Raw genomic sequence first — 23669 nt, 5'->3', positions numbered from 1 at the left:
ATAGAAGGCTTAATGAACAGACACATCATACTGGTTGTCCATGTGAAAGTAAACTTCCAGATTAATGAGACAAAACATTGTCCATCTTTGAAACGAAATACAGCAGTGATTCTCGATGGTACAGATTTGAAAACTCTTTGATAAGTTTCTGCACTCTTTGGTAAGTTTCTGGAAATACATATAACCATATGTGGAACCAGGTCACATAATTCCAGCAGATTACAGGGTGCTGGTTTGTGGGCCCAGAGTTGGCACCCAGATAATACCACAGTCATATTTTATTGTGATGAATCAGGAAAATTTGATGGTCAAGACATCAACGTAAATTCATTCTCATGCTCCTCAAACTAACTATAGCACAATTCTGGCCTTGTGATATGAACAGTTGTCCTAGTGGAAGATTCTATTGAAATCAGGAAAAACTTCAAGCATGGTGGAATGCAAGTGGTCTGTAGTAATGTTTACATTGTCCATGGCTCTCACGGTGCCTTCAATTACTGCCACACAGTCTATGGAACCCCAGGTGAACTTGCCTGATAATATAATACTGCCCTCACAGGCCTGTATCCATGGCACAGTGTGTATTTTGAGCAGGTGTTCAATAGGATGACAATGCATCTGGACCCGCCCACCTAACTGGTGTAATGACAAACATGATTCATCTGACCAGATGTGACATTTCCATTGATCCATGGTCCAATTCATTGATCTCATGCCCAATGTCATCATACCTGACATTGTTAAATCAACATGGATATGTGTAAAAATGTCTGCTGTGGAGCCCCATGTTCAACAATATGTGCTGACAGTGTTCCCCAAAACACTTACGCCTGCAGCAGCATAACACTCTGTCATCAGATCTGCCACAGATCACCACCTATCCAGCTGTACAGATTGGGCAAGTCTCCAACTTCCATGTTCTGTAATGAGACATGGAGGGACAATACACTGTCACCTACTCATGGCTTCAGCATCCTTTAACCACTTTCCATAGATTAATACTCGAGCAGTTTTGCCATCTCCAAGGTTCTCATTCCTAGCTGCCAAGTCATAACAATCTTCCATTTGTCAAAGTTGTTTATGTCAGTAGATATCCCCATCTGTTGTATGTATTATTGCTAGAATGATTCCCCACAGGCCTCTGATCCATTTTTATACTTTCCTTACTGGGTCATGTGCTTGAAACACAACAGGTGGCATTCAATCTCTTAGTGGGCTGTGGTAACAATGTTTTGTCTCATTAATATAATAATTATTAGTATTCTTGTAGCATTGCCCACAACTGTTTGCAGGTTACCATCTATTAATCACATTAAGCATGAACTAAGCTTTGTAACAGAAAAATAAGACTTCTCTAAAATTCCATTTCATACTCACAATTGTAGAAGCATTTATGTAGTCTGAGCCAGAAATGTTAGCAAGTTCATTCAGGACCACTCTTGAATGGTCGTATGGCAGAAATTCAGGATAGCGATTCTTTCCAATATTTTCAGGCTGTAATACAATGACAAAACAAAAACTAAGAAGTCAGTAAATATTTAATAGTCAACATTTCAGATGACATATTAGCAGATACTTTTAGTTATTATACTATTAAATATATATTTCTGAGTAGTGACCATCATATTTCTTTGCTTTTAAAATATACTTTTTTTATAGTAGATGATTATGTCACTGTAAATATTAGTATACAACTTTTCCTCATAGTTACCAATTTACTGAATATTGTCACTGTCTTGTGAGACTGAATTTTATGAGAAAGTCAAATGTTCAATACACCTTAATTACAGCTGTAATATATTTATTGTTAATCATATTTATTTGTCCAAATGTAGTTGCAATATTCCCACCATGATCAAAAAGTAAAGAGAAATCTGTATGATTTTTTAAAAATTTAATTGTCTTGATGGCGCAGCTTTTTGGATAGAATTACTGGTTTCAGCTATGACATAGCCATCTTCAGATTCTCTCATCCTGCTGCACTCCAACAAGTCATAACACGTAAAAATAACATGAGCTGCATTTTGATTCACATTATTTTTGCATGTTATGAGTTTAAGCAGTGCAGCAGAATGAGAGAATCTGTAGATGGCCATTGCATAGCCAAAACTGGTAATCCTCTTGAAAAAGCATGGAAGTTAAATAAACATTATGTACATCATAATCGCTCTCCAAATGGTAATTTTATGGCATATTCTGTTCAAATCTGCATGAGTTTAACTTAAATCAACCTATTAGCAGTACTCTGCAACAATATTAAAATCAGGCTACTACATATTTTAGGTGGGGAGCATTGAAGAGTTCAGAAAATGGGTGAAATTAACTTTCTAACATAGAATCATATAACCTGATAATACAAACAGCTTTATTTTTCTGAAACTAGTAGGTTATATTAAGAGATTAATAATACTGATTATTTAACATTTATTAACAATATCTACAAGTATCAGCTCAATTATGAATAATATTAGATACTTAGCATTACTCAAAGAATAATTAATATTAACAAACTTTTCATTGTATCATACCTTTTGCGCTATGGTGGTGGCACAAGGCTCAGCTTCATATGCACACAGAGCAATCCATTCTCGCTGTAGGCGATCAGCATTACGAAGATGGTCCTCCATGTATGCCTATTTTATAATATCATAAAAAATTTTTAAGTGATGAAATATGAAAAAATCCAGAATTGATCTTTTATTTGGCTTAGAATAGGTGATTAAACAAATTTCTTGAAACTGAAAACAGCAACAGAAACTTAAATAAAAAATGATGGGAGCATTAAGAAATAATTCAGTAATACACTAAGCCCATCATAAGTAGAAGGAATATCATAAACTGCTTTGTATATGGAGAAAAGTGAGAGATACATTAAAATTCCTGATCAAAAAGTTGAAGAAAAGGTTAGAGAAAGACAAAGAAAGGATACAATATTGGAGACAATGAGGAAGGTAAAGTTTTTTTTATGTACATGTCATGTAGCCAGTTCCATAAGGCAAAAGTGGTACAAAACTAAAATTTAGATGGAACAAGTTAGAAGAAGCAGTAGTAGTACAGAACTGACAATATAAACACAAAATTTTTACCTGTATGAAGATAGGCAGAATGAGGAGTGTGGAGATACGGATATATGGCAGTGAGAGGCAGCATAACAAAAGTTACACAGATATGTACCAAAAAGGTCCAGGTAAGTAAATTTCATCACGTATTGGAACCCTAAAACACATGTCAGAATATGGTCTCACTTTGGAGGTCTAGCAAAGGAATATATAAATCTCTGACATGATGAAACATGTCATATATTTGGAATGGTTGAAAGCCATGGCACATTAAGCAGAGAGAAAGAAATCGGTTGTATTGCCTGTGTTTACAGGCAGCAAATATTGAAAACAACTGTGCAAGCAACAGTGGGCTGGGGTATGGGAAATCCTATAAGCAATGGGTAAAATTTGTAACACAGCTCTTGGCAGTATGCACTGCGGAATGTCTAAAAACAAAGATGCTGTAACTTACCAAACGAAAGCATTGGTATGTTGATAGAGACTATAAAAAACACACAAACACAGACACAAATTTCAAGCTTTCACAATCCAAGGTTGCTTCATCAGGAAAGAGGGAAGGAGAGGGAAAGACGAAAGGATGTGGGTTTTAAGGGAGAGGGTAAAGAGTCATTCCAATCCTGGGAGCGGAAAGACTTACCTTAGGGGGAAAAAAGGACAGGTATACACTCGCACACACACACATATCCATCCGCACGTATACAGACACAGGCAGACATATGTAAATGCAAAGAGGTTGGGCAGAGATGTCAGTCGAGGCGGAAGTACAGCGGCAAAGATGTTGTTGAATGACAGGTGAGGTACAAGCGGTGGCAACTTGAAATTAGTGGAGGTTGCTGACACTCGTACTGTGAAGTGGGCACTCACCATGCATGATCTCAGCAGGACATTTTGGTAGTACTTATGTGTGGACCTTCATCCTCTAAATCTGTCTTCATGGTCAATAAACAAACAGTTACTATTTCAATGTGTGTATATCATCCACTATCTTGGTAGACCATTTGGTCAAGGATACTACAATGGGCAATGTGGATATTGCTTTTGTGTTATAGTGCTATTCTCTTGTCTTCCAGATGCAGTACTTCAACTGGTGACAAGGATAATGCTTTCATGATTGTGTGACACTTATATTTTGTGTGGTTTCTCAGTACAGTGCCTGCTCAAGATTCGTCCACTCTAGCTGCTCCTCACAGTTTGCTGTCTGGATTGTCAACTTTTGGTCTCATTTGGCACCCTGCTGCCTCGCCCCTACCTCGCCAAGATCAATGCTGCCACGCAATGTCACATTCCACCCAGACAAAGCTGCCACGAGTGGCTCCCTCCCTAAGGGTGCCACTGCCTGGATAGGACAAGGATGATCAGGTTGTTTGTTCATGTGTGTTTCAGTGCTTCTTCATATGTCTTTGTTCATTTTTGCTGGAACATGGTTTTATTCTTTTCCAAATGTTCAATTTTGCTTGTGTTTTCATTCATCTCTATGGGACAATGTGTCTGTGCTATTGTGTTGTTCTACTCCCATTACAGTGTGAGTTTATCCAACCATGTACTGGACCAAGGCTGTTTATGTCTTACTACAGTGAGAGTGTGTCCACCCACATACCAGACATGGACTGTTCAGTTCTTGGATTCAGTACTGGTATTCAGTTATTTGGTTGCCTTGATTCTGGCAGGTGTTGCTTTGTAATTTGTGTTCACATTTCTCAGAAGATGCAAGTTCTTGGTAGTGCGCTCTCTTCTGTGTAGTTCAGGCATATCATTCATGCATTGTTCCAATGTACATTCTGTTACTGGTTGTTGCTGGTCTGCAAATGCTTCATGTCTCTTTGGTCATTCTGGTTCTAGTTCACTAGGAGTGTCTTCTCCAACACAGAAACTACTGTTGCCTCCAGCCCTACAATTCAGAGGTCGGGCAATTTATTGCTGTCTCCAGCCCTTCCATTCAGTAATTGGGGGATTCAGGACCTGCTGCAGAGCATCATTTGGTTCACTCAGCTTCTCCAGTACTTTTTTCTACAGCATTCAGACAGGGCTTCCAAGAGTTTTGTGCGTGGCAAGCTGAGTCTCCTGCCATCAAACCTGTTGCCACACTGTGGGGGCACTCCATTCTCATTTACTGAATTCTATGCCAGATATCCCACTGGTATCAGCAAATCCCTTGCAAGTGATGCCATCAAACTCTGACTCACTCATCATCAGCCCTTCATCATCAGTCCAGTCTTTGGTGGCCATGTCATGACCTGCCCGCCCAGTCCACTCCCTCACCAACCCTGTTGTGGTTGGCCCTCCAGTCATCACCAGCCTTTTCACAACAGGCCCTTGTGTTGCCATCCTGGGCTATCACCCTTACTGCCACCATTGTTGCAGCCACCCCCACAGCTGACCATATCGCCTCCTCTGTGGTCATTGCCAGCTCCTTTCACTGACGGCCATCTCAAAGCTCTTCCCAACAGTCATTCCTGCTGCATCCACCTCCTTTGTGGCCATTCCTGAACCCTGCCAGTTATTCCCACTGGTGCTACCAATCCCATTGTGTGCCCTTCTGCAGTTGCACCTTCTTGGACATCTAGCTGCTAGTCCTACCATCACCCTGAGTTCCTCACTGCTTGTGGTGCCCAGTTGCCGTTCCACTATAGGAAACAGCATGCTTCTTTTGCCAGGGTTAATTTCTTTGTTCACTGGCTGATAGTCCTTTTGTTTTATTCCAGTCTGCTCTGGTGGCCACTTGGTGCCTCCTCTCCTGGGTGCTGCACTTCTCTGAGATGGTTGCACCATCTGCCTTAAGGTGGAAGGAGTGCAGTATATGCATGGCTCGCCCCTTGCACATTCAGCCACACACTTGGGGGCTCTAGCTTGGGAGATTGCTTGTCAATAGAAAAGTTTCTGAGCTGTTTACCAATAAGTCTCCTGTAGCTGAAACAGCATCTGGAAGTAGAAGCCATGCCAATATGTGATGTGCAGGTCACAGTAAAAATCACTGTAGTCACAGGCACCTATTTACATCCTTGTGGTCATGTGTTCCCATGACACTACACCCGTACTGCTCCACTGACAGTTACTTAGCTTGCCATTCAGCCCCTTGGTGGTCCTTTCAGCTCTGTGCTCCAAAGTGACAGTCAACTGCCCTTGAGCCTATGCTTTGGACCACAATGCCAGGCATTGATGCTACCCATCAGACAGTGCCATCTCAATGCCTTGTCCAGGATCACAGCCTCTGAATGCCTGTCAGCTACTCTGGAAGGCCCTGCTTTTTTTTCACCTGGAACACAGCTGCTGGAGTCCTGTCAGCTGCTTCACTGGACTTGCAACTCAACTACCCACAAGCTCAAGGCCTTGTGGGACCATGTTGCTACACCTCCACACACCTGCCTGCTTACCGCCGCTATCGATGATAGTAAACTTCATCATAGTGAGCATTAACTATGCATCATCACAGAAGGACAATTCTGCAGCACTCATATGTGGACCCTCATCCTCTAAAGCTGAACTGAGATAGTTCATGGTCAGTAAACAAACAGTTGTTATTTCAATGCATGCATTTCAGTCACTACCATGGTTCACCACTTAGCCAAGGATACTATGACGAGCTTCCCAACCTAGTTTCCTGACAAGAAAATGCAATAGCTTCACTGAGAAAAACATTGCCTCAGTGGCAATAGACATAAGAATTGTTAGAAATGGTATGGCAAATAAAACTAAGCTTGAGAACATCATGGATAGATTTTAGACAAAATTGGGTTTTCTGTTGTCTGACTACCTCCCTACCACTATGACCTGTGATTAATTGAAGTGATATAGAATGTAACCAAACAAAACATTTAAGCAAGAAAATCTACAATTTTTTTTATTGAAGACACTGAAGTAACTAGCATGAAGTTGCAAAAAAGAAGTAACTGTAAAAACTGATCAAAAGCCTTTGGATACAATAAAATGTTTAAAAGCAATATTGACACTATTGTGCTTTAATATAATGGAATTTTAAAATGTATCCAACTTATTGGAAATATGCTTTATTAATATGGCAAAAGAATCTAATCATACAGCTGATGATTGACAAGAGAATTTACAGCTATGTATAGAACTTATTAAGAACCCCTATTAATTAGTCATACATTTGTATTTATCATTTGCAAACACACAATACTTGTATTAGGCTAATATTTATCCAGACTCAATAATGATCTGCAATGGAGCATACCTACAGTTCCCCTTCCCTCAGTACTGGTATGATAATTGGGCAACAAACATTCTAACCACAAGTTATGTAATACATTTATAGTCACAGAAATATATTTTGAAATCATGAAATAAAACCATCTGTAATTTGTCAAATTAAAAAAAAATAAAAATATTATGCTGGATTTTGGAAGCTGTAATCTTACTTTGGATCTTGTACTCGTGTGATGACACTTGTAAGAGATAGGCTATTCAATTAATTATATCTGTTTTCTCCAAACTAACTAGGAGTAACACACACACTGCCACAAAGAGGCCAACAGTAAGTATCACAATATTTCGTTGACTGACTGGTTTATATTTTGAGTCTTCTGAATTATCTGCTTAAAATCATGAAATTTGGAATGGACTATAAAATCCTCAGAAAATTTATTGATGAATCATATTTTATTTGAGGTAAACTGACTGATGCTTCTTTCCATAGAGATTGTTTGACAGCCTGTTAAGTAACTTTTCAACGTTTCTTAATTGTTAGTAATAGCGAGGTATAACTAGAAAGCCATACAAGTAGTTAGATAAAGAGAAAGATAGATCTTCCATTTAATCGACAATTCTACTGATGTTGCCAAATCCCCAGCTTCACAAGATGATTTATAAGGTGAAGATCTATGTTCATTCATTTGTCACGTCTGAGTGGCTGATCTGGAGGAACATTATCTAAAATTGTCAGGTATCCAGGTTGAAATCCTGGTTCAGCACTTACTTCTAATCTCCAAATTTTCCCTTGTGTGAGTGCTATTGAAATTTTTTTACAATTTTTTGTCTGGAAATTACAGGACGGTTTTCTATTACTAACAACTGAAGAGAGTATCACTTACCAATACCATGTGTCCTGTTGATATGTCCATATTAGTTAGTGCAGGTTCTTCACTCCTGGAAATGTAAGAAAAATAAATGAATGAATGCAAGTGACACCAACAGGAAGGATAATTCTGTTCTTAACAGTACTTCCACTGACAGTGTGTGCAAGATTTGTCTTTGAACTATAAATTTGACTATTTGATGACTTATAGTTTTGCATGTTATGTTTACAACAAAAGCCACAGAACACAAAATGACAATTCTATGGACATGTGCATAAGTGAAATGTTTTCCTTGTTTTGGATGCAATAATCCATACACCCCATGTGATCACATACTTAAGAGATGTAAATAGAACCCTCTAGCCAGGGAAATATGTCATAAAACTCCATATTGCTCAACAGATATGAAATGAAGCAGTTAACTAAGTAAACATAGCAATGGAGTGAGAACTTCTTTGTTTTAACTGAGGTGTTTCAATGCCAATATAACATTAATCTATGCTATGCTTCTCTACATCAAGACATTACTAGGAACCTTGCTAACAGGAGCGATGCCCTGGTATGGGTTGGGGAGCAAATCTACACCAACCTTTATACAAAAAGCACGGTGATGAATATGTTATACTTCTTTTGTGTTATGCTCCCACTTGATATGCATCTTATAGAGAATATAAGGAGAATGGATGGCTGCTGCTGAAGTGGAAATACTGCTGGTGATTTGAGGATTTGTTGTCAACACAGGTTTTCAAGGAGTGATTAGTGAGGTGAAGATTAGTTCCCATGAATGTCGCTCGCTGAGCTGAGTACAGTTTGGTGAAACAGATGGTAGAAAAGGTGTTGAGGTTCAAGAGGAATGAATCTTGTGTGCCCTCAGCATGGCTCCAGATAATAAATATGTCATCAGTGAAGGTGAATTAGATGAGGAGTTTAAGTTTGTGAGTGGATAAAAATGATTCCACGAGAGACCAATGAACAGACTGGGACAGGATGGACCCATTTGGGTAACCATGGCAGTATGTTGGATTTGTTGCAGGTGATGCCCTTAAGGGGAAGTAATTGTGGATTGCAGTTGATCATGTATACCGTGAAGGAAGTTATGGGATTGGACTCAGCCAATCAATATAAAAGATAATGTTCAAAGGTGGCAACTTAATGGGCATTAGGCCCTTAATGTGGAGGGAGGTGGAAAGGACAACATCAGATGGTGTAAGAACGTGAATTGTGGCGAAGCAGAGAAGGAACTGGTTAGGGTCTTTAAAATAGGAGGATAAACAGACAATAGGTTGAAAGTGTTGGACTGCAAAAGCAGAGATCACTTCAGTGGTGATGCAGTAGCTAAATATGATGAGGCATCCTGCGTAGCTGAGCATACATATCTTGGGAAACAGGTAGAAACTGGGTGTCTGGGGAAAGATTAGAGTAAGAAGGGAGACAGTTGAAGAGATGCTTTGGGAGGGGCCTAGGGACTTGAGAATGGATAGAAGGTCACACTAGATTCTAGAATGAGGTCACTGTGGCAGGCATAATAGGTGACTGTGTTAGAAAGCTGACAGGGGCCTCTGCCTGAATATAAGTGCAGTTTACAAAGTGTAACAACATATCAATGTAAATGCATCCAAAGACACATCACTGTTTACTATCAGATTCTCTCTTCCTCACACATGTATTTTCTTGCATTTATCTACATTTTGGGTAGGATTCTATTAACCACAACTCATAAAAAGGTTTCTACATAGCTTTAGTTTTATTTACTACTTTCTAGTGACAATCAACCAATTAACCTATAGGATTATCTGGACAGCATAGCATACTAGACACACTACCATTGTAGGCAATATTCCTTGGGCTTCCATTGATCTGTGAACCAACTAAGTCCCTAAAAGAAAGCAGAGAATTTTTCTTAAAATATGTGTATGATGATTCTTTTTTTTGAACTCATCATATTCTGTAAAAGGTTTATTTTTTTTAAAAAAATTATCTCTCTCTCTCTTTCCAAAACATCACAGTCTTTCTTCTTTACTTTTACTACAGATTCTACAGCATTTTTCTGTTTTGTTCCCCAAGATGTCTCCTATTCTTCTTCTCTATCAGTGGTTCTGTTCTTTGCACTGGAAGTCATTCTACTGTAAAGATGTGATCAGTAGTAGCCTGTGAGTATACATTCTGACTGTTCACAGATTTTTAGATTCAGATAAATACAAGAATGTGAAATTAATAGCATCTGCTGTATAACAGTTAAGCTTATCAACATATTTTCACAACTACAGCCTCTGCCAATAATAATATGCATAACTTGTCTCAAAAAATAAAGAATTGTTTCTGTGGAATTTTGTTGTTTTGTACATAATTAAGTGCAGTTGAGGGCAAGAATGAAATAATGTTTAAGGTTTTGCTACACTCTGTTTCACACTTTTGGTATGTGGTTGTTCCATGCTTTTTTATTTTTTTGGACAAATGTACAAGATCCATAATACATGTATTATTTAACGAATTAACTTCTGGTCTGAAAGCCAGACATTCTTATGTTGCACCCACACAAGAAATTAATGCTTATTATACACTTCTTTGTTAAATATTCACTTGTAGTCATGCTTATTAGATTTTGTCACTTTCTCAGTCAACGGATTTGGTCTGCAAGGTCCTAGTTCATTTGTGGCAAACTGTTTCTGGTAATTTTCTTTTCTGTTAGCATTTAAAACAGATTTGATAAAGTTCATGTTGATACTACACACAGAATCCAATTCCTGCACAGTAAACAAGAAATCCAATACAAACTCCATTTGTGGAAATGATTGGATTCAAGTAGTATTGTTTAGCAACAAGATCACTTGAATAAAAATGAGGTGCTGAGAGACACGAGGGCCAAGAGCACACCATCTTTGACCCCACATTTAAGTGAATATCAGAGAAACCTGTGAGACAGCTTTTCATGAGTGCTCATATATACGCAAGCTACAGTCCAGATAAACATGATCCACCATAAGGTCACCAGATGCCAGAAGCATGAATAAGTGCTACAGTCTCACAACTGATGATGATGTACTTTATGGTTCTCTGTGTCTCAAATGGATGTCAGTGTGATAAAATCCAAAACTTAATATATTATATATCATTTAGAATCACACAAAATAGGTTTTGCTATCAATATAACTGTAACATATACTGATGTAAAATGTCAAATAGTGAGTGAATTGGCATATCTGAGGAATGTGCTACCATCTAGCAGGATTTATGCCAACCGAATGGTGATAAAAGTCTGCTGCAGTGTGCTACCACCTGGTTGTGTTGGCATAAACTTTTAGTTGAGTAGTAAGAGTTAGCTGTGCATGCCATGAACCATGCACTTTGTTTATCAAATCTGTATGTATTTGGCATGTAAGGCAATTATGTTATGCCAGCTGTGGATGCATAAAAGCTCCTTAAAATGTGCACAACTGAAGATGCACTCGTGACCTCGATGCCGAGTTTCATGGAGTCTAGAGTAGGAGCAATGTAGCATAGTGCAGTAGATTTAGTGCCATGTATTTCAGAGTACCACATCTACATTATGCTTAACAGTATTCAAAGAAAAATTACCAATGGAGTCTAGAGTTAGGGTGTTCACGTGTTCTTACACAACAGCTGTCACTCAATGTGATCAACCTTGTCCTGCATAGTTGACTCAATAGTGTTTGACTTTTTTCTCAGAAGATTCCTTTCTAGTGTCCCAAAACATTTGTTTTTTAAGAAATTATTCCTTTTAGATAGTCTTGTTTGCCACAGCTATAGGGTCTGCATGAAGGTTTCAGTAATGATTCTCTCTCTCTCTCTCTCTCTCTCTCTCTCTCTCTCTCTCTCTCTCTCCCTCTCCCTCCCTCTCTCTTTCCTGTTTGGCACATTTTACTCAGTATGGGGTTGAGAGAATGGGAAAGGCTCCACACAAATCTCATTAATTTGTCTTGTAGAATATTGAGTAAACTAGTGTTTTCATATGATATACTTTTTTGTTTTTATTTTAAACTTCATGGCTTTTTAACTTCAAAGCAATACAACTGGGTTGTTGCTTTTATTCTTCATAACTGGTAGGAATTATGCATCTCCAATTATTAATTAACTGTTTATACTTAACATCTAACTTATTATCAGAAGCATTGAATCTACTGCCTAGAACTTAAACACACCTAGTAATAATCCATTCCTATAAAGAAGCACAGCATCAGTGTAAAAACTGACACTGTCCCTCAGCATTTTAAGCATACTGTTTAATATTTTAGCATCAATTCTGTTCAGAAAATTATATTATTTCCTTTTTCTTAGCACATTATTGGTAAGTAATGGAGATACACTGTATTTTTATAATTATTTCTGGAAAGTTATGACACATATTTTAATGTATGTTCATAATACAAAAAGAATCCTTTATTTAAAGATGAAGAATAAATAAATTATGAACATAAATGGTTATATTACACTTATTTTATGATTGCCAGATATTTTTTATAATTCTATAGATGACTTGTCACCAAGTATAAGACACCAAGCTGATTATGTTCAGAAGACCATAGGACTGTTTTATCTAATATGTAGCACAAATTTAATAATTCTCATAGCACACATGTTGTAGATGAAATTTTGTGGATAGACATGTGGTATGAAATAAGGCAAATAAATGTCATGTGACTAGGGCCTCCCTACGGGTAGACCATTCACCAGGTGCAAGTCTTTTGATTTGACACCACTTCGGCAACTTGTGCATCCCCTGAGTGGAGAAAATCTCCGACCCAGCCAGGAATTGAATCTGGGCCCTTAGAATTGACATTCTGTCATGTTACCGGGGGCGGACATGAAATATGGTTTAATTGATATATCTGATTAATTTAGGAATCACTATTCCATGCTGACTTTAATTCTTGAAGTTTTTCTAACAAGTGTTCAATGATGTTTCAGTATTGCAACTTGACATCTTGCCATGATATTTCATCTGACAACCATTCAGGCATTTTCAGGTGAATTTTACACTGGGATTGCTGGTACATGTCACAGATCTCTAGTATAAAACTTACCAGTGTTGTAACTTGGACACACAACACAACCAATAATGTTGGTATAACTTTATTACCCTGTGGCATGTACTCCAATCACCATAACATATACTGAACACAACAAGATAAGGCAAATGTATGCAAGCAGTAATAACATGATAACACGCGAACATAACAAAGCAGCATTAACAGGCACCCACCCATGGTGGGCTCTATCAGAAGTTCACAGTACTGCTCCTGTGTGGTGCACTCTCGTGGATGACAACACACTGCTAATGGGTGCAGCTGTGAAATGTGCACACATTACTTCAACCTGAAGATGGTTGAATGATTGTCAGACAAAATATCCTGGCAAGACCTCAATGTCATCCAGCTGCAAACCTGGCATGTAAGGTAGACTGCTAATTTTGTTTTTGAAGAGCAATTACACAGCATACAGATATACCAAAGCAGGAAGCAGGATTGTAAATATGGATAAAATCCAGGATCAAGTAACATGCCAGCACACTGAACATGAAAAGTGCAGCTCAAGAGAATGTCATTGACAGTTGCAATAGAAAACTCCATGTCTTGGTTATTGCAGAAGAACAGTCACATATTCTGTTGTAATTTTTGTGAACACAGGTGCTTGTACATCAAAACACTTAATGATTTTCCAGAGAACACCCTGTGTTTATTCGCACATCAACAGCACGATTTTTTTTCTTTTAAATGGATTCAGATGATGACTTCAGCATGATGATGATGATAAGAATTGCATCTGCCAGAGCTTCCCCATAAATAAAAAAACAGTAAGTCCTTCCTAGACAGCAATCAAAGATTTGCAAAAGAAATGTTTATTATGTTTAACATCCTATCAATGCCAACACCATTAGAGCCAGCAAGGATCTATATCTATTTGGTACATGATCTACAAGACTTTCAGATATTTTGTAAGCTTTTTTCGCATTCTTCCCTCAGAGCGATTTGGAGTTCAGAAGGTTCTGAATAGGTAGATGTCTTTGCACAAGATATCTTCCAAGATTGTTCAATGCATGCATGACACGAGCTATGTATAGAGAATATGCAGGTTGCTCCATTTGTTAATACCCTCATTGTCCAGTTGAAACATGAAATGCATATACCATGGATACATAAAATGACTAAATTCTGATTCACACAATATCTCATTAAACTTCACAACTCATGATGTAATTTGGAATCTATTGATGACAATAGTATATTTAGTTCATCTGACAACATTGCTCTTAAGTAAATATTCATAATATAAATTTACAACCACATGCATGTCAGATTTGAATAACGTTAAAAATTGTTCGTTTTAAGACTGATATAGTTTATTTGAAAGCCTTCATCCTCCACTTTTCAACAAAGGTTTTACTTTCTCAAAAAGCTTTATATTCTATACACTGTACTTTAGAAGTTACTTGTCTCCAAAATTTTCTTATTCTACAATGTTCCAATCTCAAAATGTAATTCTTTCCAAATTCCAAATTACAATTTAGCAGTCCTGATTTTTCTGTTACTGAAAAAGTACATTTTCACTAACATAACATATTAGTTTATTAATTATTCAAATCAGAAGAGTTCACTATATCAAAAATTCTTGGCAAACTTTTGAATTCCCATGGGCATCAAAACTTCACTCGTAGAAAGTAGTACCTAATACTTTGTCATCTTCTAATTATACAGATTTTAGTTGAGTACATTCTGCCTTTTATGTTATTATATAAAATGTAATAATTCTGTCTTTTACCAATTTGTAATGTCTGTACTACCTGCATCTATAAAAAGGTGTAATGTTACTTTCAAAGTCTGAGTCAGTCATGTTTGGACAGTTAAGGAGTGCAATTAATATGTATCACTCAGTCAGTGTTTGGCAATTAAGATGAATGGTAACTTTGTCAGTGAGTAGTGGACGAGTTTTCAGTTCAGTTACTATGTCAGTTAGTTAGCATCCTGTAAAGTACGTGTTGGCCTTTGCCACAGGTGAACTTTGTGAAACTTCTGCTAATTGATGTAGCTTACTGATCTGTGTTAAAATATTGATGCTCCTGTATTTTACAAAGTTAGTGATTGAAATGGAACTTAGCATCAATAGATATGAATAAATTGAAAAAAAATAATTTCTGTACTGTTGTGTACATTACTAACAGCTGTTAAACCCAAGGATCACAGGATGACAATTAAAGAGAAAATTGAGAAATTTATTAAGTACATACCAATTCGGTAACAGTCCACAATGTCTCAGGAATATGAGCAGTCACAACATGTAACTTGGAAAAAAAAGTTTAGAAAACTAATGACATTATACGAAAGACTGACTAAAAGGCCTACTACAGTTATGTTTCCTCCAGGCTTCCATCATCGCAGATACTGATGAATAGATATCTTCATAAGATCTGCCATTCTTGTCCCTTTCCTCTTTGCACCCCATACACCTCACCACATGTATAGGGGGTCCCTCCTAATGGTCAACATGTGCATTTTGTCTTGTGTTTTGGCGGATATTTGCAATTTTGTTTTACAATATCTTGCTGGAGTCAGCCCAAACAAATACTGCTTATTACATCTTTGACACAATGCCCACTGTCAACAAAAAGCATCAGGTTGTTTCCAATTACAAACAAAATGGTTTTTAAAGTGGTATTTTATGTGCCCATTCAACAGGGCAGTACCAAATTAGACAAGTGCAATATTCATTTCATTGATATATATTAATAAGGACAGTAAAACAAGAAGAATAACCAGGACTCAAGCAGCGACAGCATTGCTCTGGCCTGTGCTGACTGCTAGTGCCATGTAGCAGCATTGCGCAGTCATTTCTGCAGTACTGGATATTCTTCATGTTTTACTATTCCTGTTAATACAAACTGATAAAACAAACATTATACTAGACTAATTTAGGACCGCTCTATGAAATGGGCAGGTAAAAATCAGCTTTAAAAATCATCTGTTTGTAACAGGAAACAAATTGATGCCTTCATCAACACTGGGCATCACATGAAAGATATGATGAGCAGTATTTGCTTTGGCTGAGTCCAGTTATACACTGCAAAAACAAAATTGCAAATATCTCCCAAAACACCAGAGAAAATGCACCTGACGAATCTTAGGAGGTTCACTCTGTATATGTACAAACAAATAATTAAGGATGTCTCTTGCAGCCAGTATAAGTCAATATTATAACACTTAGTGACTGACCAGGAAGAGGTACTGGAGCGTGAGGAAGGGCTCTGGTTGCTGTTCTCAGAGTCTCGGGACAGTGACGCAACACGCTGAGGTTCAGGGCGGCTGCCTTCTGCAGTACCCACTCCTGGCTGCTGTGGTGTCTTCGCAGCCATTCGTACACGGCACAGGTCCTGCAAACATCATTCATAAACTTTTGTACAGTGTGACAACACATTCAATCAGGTTCAGAGGCAATTTGATTCAGTAATTATTGTAAAATTGGGCTCTTGAGTGTTTTGTGAAATGTCTTCTAATGTGATTATGGCAACAAGATGGGAACTACCAGAGGTTGATTGTGCAACCATATCTGTAGTGAGGCACACGAATCATAATATTTTGAAAATGGTTCAGAATTTCAATATTTTTTTGAGTATTCTTGACTTTATCATACGTGAAGGACAAGTTTGGTCCAACTATGCTTCTGTAAAGTTGAACAGGCATGAAAAATATTCTTCTGACATCCATCCTACATGATGCACAAGACCCCAACACCAGTAAAATCATTCTTTCCTTGATGTTTATACGATTTTTGCTGGCTATCACACAAATGTGTCATGAGAATAATTCTGCAAAAAGTTGTTAGAATCATCAGTGAAAAGCACTAACTCCCATACAGCCATAGTTCCATCATAGTGTTACAGACTCTACAACAAAAGGACCTTTATCTGCACTGGTGTCAGCAGGACACACACTGATGCATATATGACATACAGACCAACTGCTCTGAGCTTCCATTACAAAGTTAATTTGGATACTGGAGCTCTTGAGGTAGAGGCAGCTATAGCAGACAATTGTCTTATTGACAACACTATCTGTCTCTGAGGCTACAGCCTAAACCTACCCTGACAATAAATAATAATTAAAAAATAAATAATGATTACTGTCTGTCTGTGGTGACTCTAGAAATAATGAAATGATGGAGAAGTTGAGACCTGATTGTCTCTCGCTGTATGCAATGTTCAAATAACTTATTGGGATACAGCTGGGTGACATCAGCGACAACCACCGATATTTTGACAGCTGCACATCCTGTTATTTTTGCGGTTTTGTCTTGAAAATGACAGGGTCTGCGCACATTGGAATTTCAGAGGTTGCTTCTGATGTCACCTGGTTGCATTTCTTAAGGTTATTTGAAGATTGAGAAGTTGACCAAGCTCATCAACCATTTTGGATTTACAGAGGCCTCAGACATGCAGTGACTTCAGTTAACTGAGGTAAGGCCCTCTCTTTTCATATCTATGAATCGAGGTACATCATTACAACCTGTTGCTGATACAGTCATTAAACACAAAACAAAAGCAATGGCAGATTTAATTGTGGGCACATCAGGCTCACATCTAGGGCTGGGGTGGAGAGTGAGGGGATGGATGAGGGGGAAGGGGAGCACACAAACCCAGAAATTAGACTTCCTTTTTTAGAGATAAAGGTACTTCAAAATAACTGTTTGTGATGAAGATGTTAATAAGCCTAAAAAGCAGAAAGGAAGAAAATATAAGTAAATACTTTTACATTTGGCACTCAAATAAATTTTAATTGCTTTTGTTCAAATATTTGATTTGACTTCTATCATACTAAATCAGTTTCAATAGTTCTCAAGAAGGAAGGAAGATGTTAAAATATTATGTAAAAACATAGTATTGCACAGAAAGTTATGGTTGAGAATAACAAATTATTTACAAATAAAGAGATGCCTCACCGAAAGGCAGAAGACTGTGCCATCAACAGATACACTGTGCCATCAACAGGTACAGAGCTTTGCTCTGCTAGCTTTCAGAATGAAATTTCTTTCCCAAGCTGTAGAAGAAACATGTGACAAATACACACGCACACACACTCACTCACACGAAAACACCTGTTCTCCTACGTTGTGCTCATTCATCTGCTAGCTCTTTCCTGGCTCACAGTGAGTGTACTGGGGTGAAGTGAGGGGTGAAGTGTGGGATGGGGTGAGGGGTGGAGGGAAGTGGGAGGCAGGGAGGGTGTGGGGGAAACATCTAGTGGCTCATGGGAGTAGGGGGAGCTGTCTGTGGGCTAGCTAGGGGTGCAGGTACAGGGGGCTGCTGGCAGATGGCTGAGCATGCAACTTCCACAGATTAGGGCATGACATGGCAACAAACAACTAGCTGACACATACTGGGTGGTAGTAATAGGAAAGGGGTGGTGTATACACACACACACACACACACACACACACACACACACACACACACACACACACACACACTATTTGGTGGAGCTGTGTGTGTGTGTGTGTGTGTGTGTGTGTGTGTGTGTACATCATCCCTTTCCCATTACCCCCATAGTGTCAGCTAGCAGTGTGCTGCCATCTCATGCCCTAATCTGTGAAATCGCTTGCTCAGCCCTCTGCCATTTGCCCCCTGTACCTGCACACATAGCTAGCCCACAGACAGCTCCCCATTCTCCCATGGGCCACTAGACAGTTCCCCTCAACCCCTAACTGCCTCCTGCCTCTCTTCATCACTCACCCCAGCCTACCCTGCACCTTCATCTTAACCCAGTACACTCACCTTGGGCCAGGAAAGAGCTGGCAGTCAAATTGTCTGTGTGTCTGTCAATGGCATCTGTAAAAACATAGTATAGTTGAGCATGTTCACCTCTCCATTTAGGAATATTCTTTCACCATAGTGAATGCTTTCTGTTTTTCTTTCTTTCTTTTTGTTTTTTTACTGCCACCTCTATGACTGATCTCCAGCATACTTTCCCTTTTCCTTACTAGAAAAATGTGTGCTGTTTTATTTTATTTTGAAAGTACAGCCACAAGGAGAGCCAGTTTAAGGGCCTAACGACCCAAGCTTCTGCTTGGGGCACCAAGATGAGAGGGCTGCCAGAGGTGCCTAGGTGCAACATCTGTACATTGGGTATATCATGATCAGTAATGAAAACTGACAAAGATGAAACTATATATAAAAAAACCAAAAATGTCCAGTAAACATGGTCGAGCCATTCATGAAATAATTGTGAATGTGTGATTATGAGCCATCACTGACATCAGTACGAATACTGGTTTGCAGACTTCCATGGCTGGCGTCATTTTGGATAGATGAATTTTTGTATTGGGCCACATCATTGTAAGTACTAAAATGATTAAATTTCTGACATTTCAATCAACTTGCTCTGCTCTTCTGTAGAGTGGTTCACTGCCCTGAAGAGGACGGAAGTAAGTCAGTTGAAGCACTGACAGTTTAGTTGTTTTAGTGTTACAAAGACATGACTGAATGCCCAAAGTTATTTTATCCAGTATGAGTATTATCCTGGATAGTATAAATGTAGTCAAAATGCTAACTTTGCAATAAATTCCTCACCTAAACAGGTTCAGATTTCACCCAAAACGTTTCTTCACAAGAAATAAATGTGTCTTCAAAAGTACCTACAGTGTTTTATATGCAGAAAAATGATACATGTCAGTGGACAGAGCATCTCCCAAGTTTTGATCACAATACTCACCACAGCATAGTTGCTGAGTAGATATGGAGGGCTGGAACGTCAGAGCATGGTGTATAATGGAATGATGCATGTGTATTGTTTCCTTCAATGTGTTAAATGTGAATTACTTTTGATGGTTCAGTGATGGGTTCATACCACATACCAGCTGAAAGATCCAACAGACAAAACAATTCACAGGTGGAATAACATGGTCTGTGAGACTGGATACTTATATCGTGTGAAGAAAACAGTCTGGCCAGGACTGTCAGCAGAAAAGATGGAACATTTGTGATAATTATTTTTCAGGAGCCTAATGGAATCAATGATAAATGCAAGCAGAGAACTACAGATACCACGGTCAACCATCTGGCACATTCTAGGCAAACATATGCATGTGAAAACATACCAGTTGCAGTTCTTAAACACACTGATTACTTGGGACAATGAGCTTGATTCTGACTTTTGCAATGACTTGCAGTTGCTACTAGAGGAAGATGGTTTTTCACAGAGGTTGGTTATCACCAGCGACAAAGCCCCATTTCATGTTTATAGAATGGTGAGTTGTCATAATTTTTGTGTTTGGAGCACAGAACATCCATAAAAATTCATGAAACACATTTGCATTCACTTACAGTTAACATCTCTTGTGTCATGCCCTCTTTAAAAGTTTGTGGCCTATTTTTCTTAGTTGATAAAACTGTGACTCATTTCATCTATCTGGTCATTCTGCACCAATGGCTTGTCAGATACATCTTTATGGTAAATTGTACAATATTCTTGAATTTTGTCCATTTGTGCACAGCTTTTTCAGTCTCAGCAGTGAATCTCTGCTCAGATAATCTGAACTCTCTTTCTTGTTGCAAATACTACGAGGGGAGTCTAATGAAAACCTTAATTGTTTTTGTAATCTTTTTCAACATAGTCTCCCTGTCATTAAACACATTTCCTCCAGCAAGGAAGCAGTGAATAGAATTCTCTAGAAAACAAACAACCTTTAATCATGTGTGCAGTCACTCAAGCACTGCCTGCTGCACCTCCTCATCAAAACGAAATTTCTTTCCTCCCATCACCTCTTTCACCAGCCCACATTCACCTCTTTGAACAGTCCACAGATCACTCAGTGCAAGGTCTGGTGAGTATGGTAAATGTGGCAGAATATTGAAGTGCAGGTGATCAGTGGTTGCAAGTGTTACAGGGACAGTATGACACCGAGCATTGTCATGCTGCAAAATGACACCTGTAGTCATAAGTCCACATCACTGTGATCTTATTGCAGGCTAAAGATGATTTTTTAACACATTGGAATATGATGCACTGGTGATGATGTTTCCCCTAGTCACGCTGTATTCCAAGACAACACCTCATTCATCTCAAAAGAGAGTCAGCAAAACATTCCCTGCCGATGGTTGCATCCAGAACTTCTTGGGTTTTGGTGTTGATGAATGGTGCTTACTCTCTTTGTTTTGGGTTGGTGATAATGTATCCAGGTTTCATATTCTGTAATGATTCTCATGAAGAAGCCATCACCTTCTGCTTCAAAGCATGGCAAAAGTTCTTCACATATGTTAACATGTCACTCTGTCAGTTCTGGAGTGAGCTGCCTTGACATCCATCTTGCAGGGACTTTGTGAAACTTAAGCACTTCATGAATAGTGTGATGTGCTGAGCCATGACTGATGTTCCGATTTGCAGCTATTTCATCCACCATCATGTAGAACTTCCCTATCTCAATAACTTTGACTGCTGCAGTAGACCCTGGTGTCACAATGTGGTGTGTCTGAGTCAGGTGCTGAGCATCTGTCATATAATTCACACCATTTCCAAACTTTCTACTCCACTCATACACTTGCTGCTGTGATAGACATGCATCACCATACTGGACATTGGATGGATTTCAACAGGTTTTGTATCTTCACCACTCAGAAAACATATGACACAATCCTTTTCTTCCTTGGTTTGTGTTACATGTTGGACAGCCATTTTGAACTGGTATTGTAGCTGCATTTCGCTTGTCTGTAGTATGCTGCCACCTATAGGGCATTCCTTACATCATGGCATCAGTACTGCCAACTTACAGAACAATGGCCAAAATGCTGATTTACACTTTACTCTTTTTTGCACCTTTCACCCAATCATTTTTGTTTCCTATTCTATAGCTGGTAAACTGAAATCCCCCCTTACACTATGACCTAATTATTAATTTACAGGTTTCTTTCTCCACACTTGCTCTGAAATGTTCTGCCACAATGATTTCTGCGACAAAAGGTCTATAAAAGTACCTGATTACCCTGTTTGATCCACCTTTAACAATTACCTTTACCCAAATTATTTTGCATTCAGAATCTGTATGAACATGATTAGAAACTATTGTATAATTTACACTATAAACAGGACCCCACCACTAATGTCCAGCCTGCCTTCGTGATATACATCCCAACCCAAATTAAGAATTTTGTTGCTAGTCACATACTGTTTCTGTCACCTTTCAGTTCCTAGCAATGTGGAGCATTGTCATAATGCTCACTGAAACAGTGAGACTAATTCTGAGACGTTTCCATGAATGCTCAGGCATTTAACTAGCAATATAATAAAATTTCCTTTCTCCAATCTGCAATGACCAATACTACCCTCTATAACTAATGGGGCTGATGTTCTACCTTCTTCGAAATCACTACCTATTTTTTGTATTTATATCTATGAAATAGCTTTTATATCCTAAAAATCCCACATGTGAAATGTGCACACTTCACATCCTCTGCTAACCTTGATAGTGGCTACTTGTTTGTAGTGCACATCTGATCTATTAAAAAAGGCCATACTGTTGCCCATCTGATAGCAGAGATTGAGACATCTGCATCCAAGATCATCACACAATCATCTGAGCCCTTGGTTTAAGCCTCCCACTTGCTCCAAACCAGAGGATCATTATTGGTTCTAGGAATGGTGCTGAAAAACTGCTGTGTGAGCCTATTTGTCTTCCCCAAAGTAGTCAGCCACCTGTAGGAACTGAGGATTGCCTCTGATCCTAGATGACAGGCCAATGTCAAAGCTTACAAAGACCAGCAGATTCAACTTCTGCACTTGTCTGGACCTTACAGGGCTATTGACACCAGTTTTAACAGACAAGGGTGCCATGCTGGCTCTAATGTATTTTCGGCAATGACCAACCTCAAATATATTTTTAAAGTGTAAGGGGACTTCTAGTACCCAGTTCCACCTCATGACTTGTGAGCCCACCACTGTGCACTCCATCGTTCCTAATTATTATAAATAATTTTGGAGACAATCTGAGCAACCCTTTTTGACTATCTGTACGTGGTGCTGTTGTTTACTGTCTAGAAAAGTCCTCAGAAGATCAAAACCAATTGCAAAATGATTTAGCCAAGCTATCTATATGCTATGCTGTAAAAAGTGCCAACTGACCCCAAACAAACAAGAGTGTGAGATCATCCACATCAATACTAAAAGTAATCTGTTAAATTTTGGTTTCACAATAAATCACACAAATTTAAAGATTGCTGATTCAACTAAACACCGAGGGATTACAGTTATGAACAATTTAAATTGGAAATACCACATACAAAATGTTGTGGGGAAGGTGAATCAAAGGCTGCTTTTTACTGGCAAATCATTTTAAGATGCAAAAAATCTACTGAAGACATGGCTTATATTATGCCTGTGCATTGTCTTCTGGAGTACTGTTGCACTGTATGGGATTCTTTCCAGGTAGGATTGATGGAGGAGATTAAAAATGTACAGATATTATCATGAAATAGGGGAGAGTGTGTCATGGATATGATATGCAAACTGGGGTGGCTAGTATTTAAACAAAGATCTTTTAATGACGTTTCAGTCACCAACTTTCTCTTCCAAATGTG

General features: G+C 38.5%; 1 protein-coding gene across 3 annotated transcripts in view; it reads right to left on the bottom strand.

Moving 5' to 3' along the window:
• Nucleotides 1-23669, bottom strand: part of LOC124789971 (receptor-type tyrosine-protein phosphatase N2) — a 444282-nt gene that overhangs the window by 21780 nt on the left and 398833 nt on the right. For all 3 annotated transcript variants that reach the window (XM_047257507.1, XM_047257508.1, XM_047257509.1), the window contains 4 exons: nt 16321-16478; nt 8111-8165; nt 2529-2633; nt 1378-1494 (listed from right to left, as the gene is read on the bottom strand). In XM_047257507.1, the coding sequence (XP_047113463.1) occupies nt 1378-1494; nt 2529-2633; nt 8111-8165; nt 16321-16478 (435 nt within the window). The remainder of the gene's footprint in view (nt 1-1377; nt 1495-2528; nt 2634-8110; nt 8166-16320; nt 16479-23669) is intronic.

The sequence above is a fragment of the Schistocerca piceifrons genome, chromosome 3 (genome assembly GCF_021461385.2).
Source record: "Schistocerca piceifrons isolate TAMUIC-IGC-003096 chromosome 3, iqSchPice1.1, whole genome shotgun sequence".
In the NCBI taxonomy this organism is placed as follows: domain Eukaryota; kingdom Metazoa; phylum Arthropoda; class Insecta; order Orthoptera; family Acrididae; genus Schistocerca; species Schistocerca piceifrons.
This window is presented reverse-complemented; position numbering and strand designations above follow the sequence as displayed.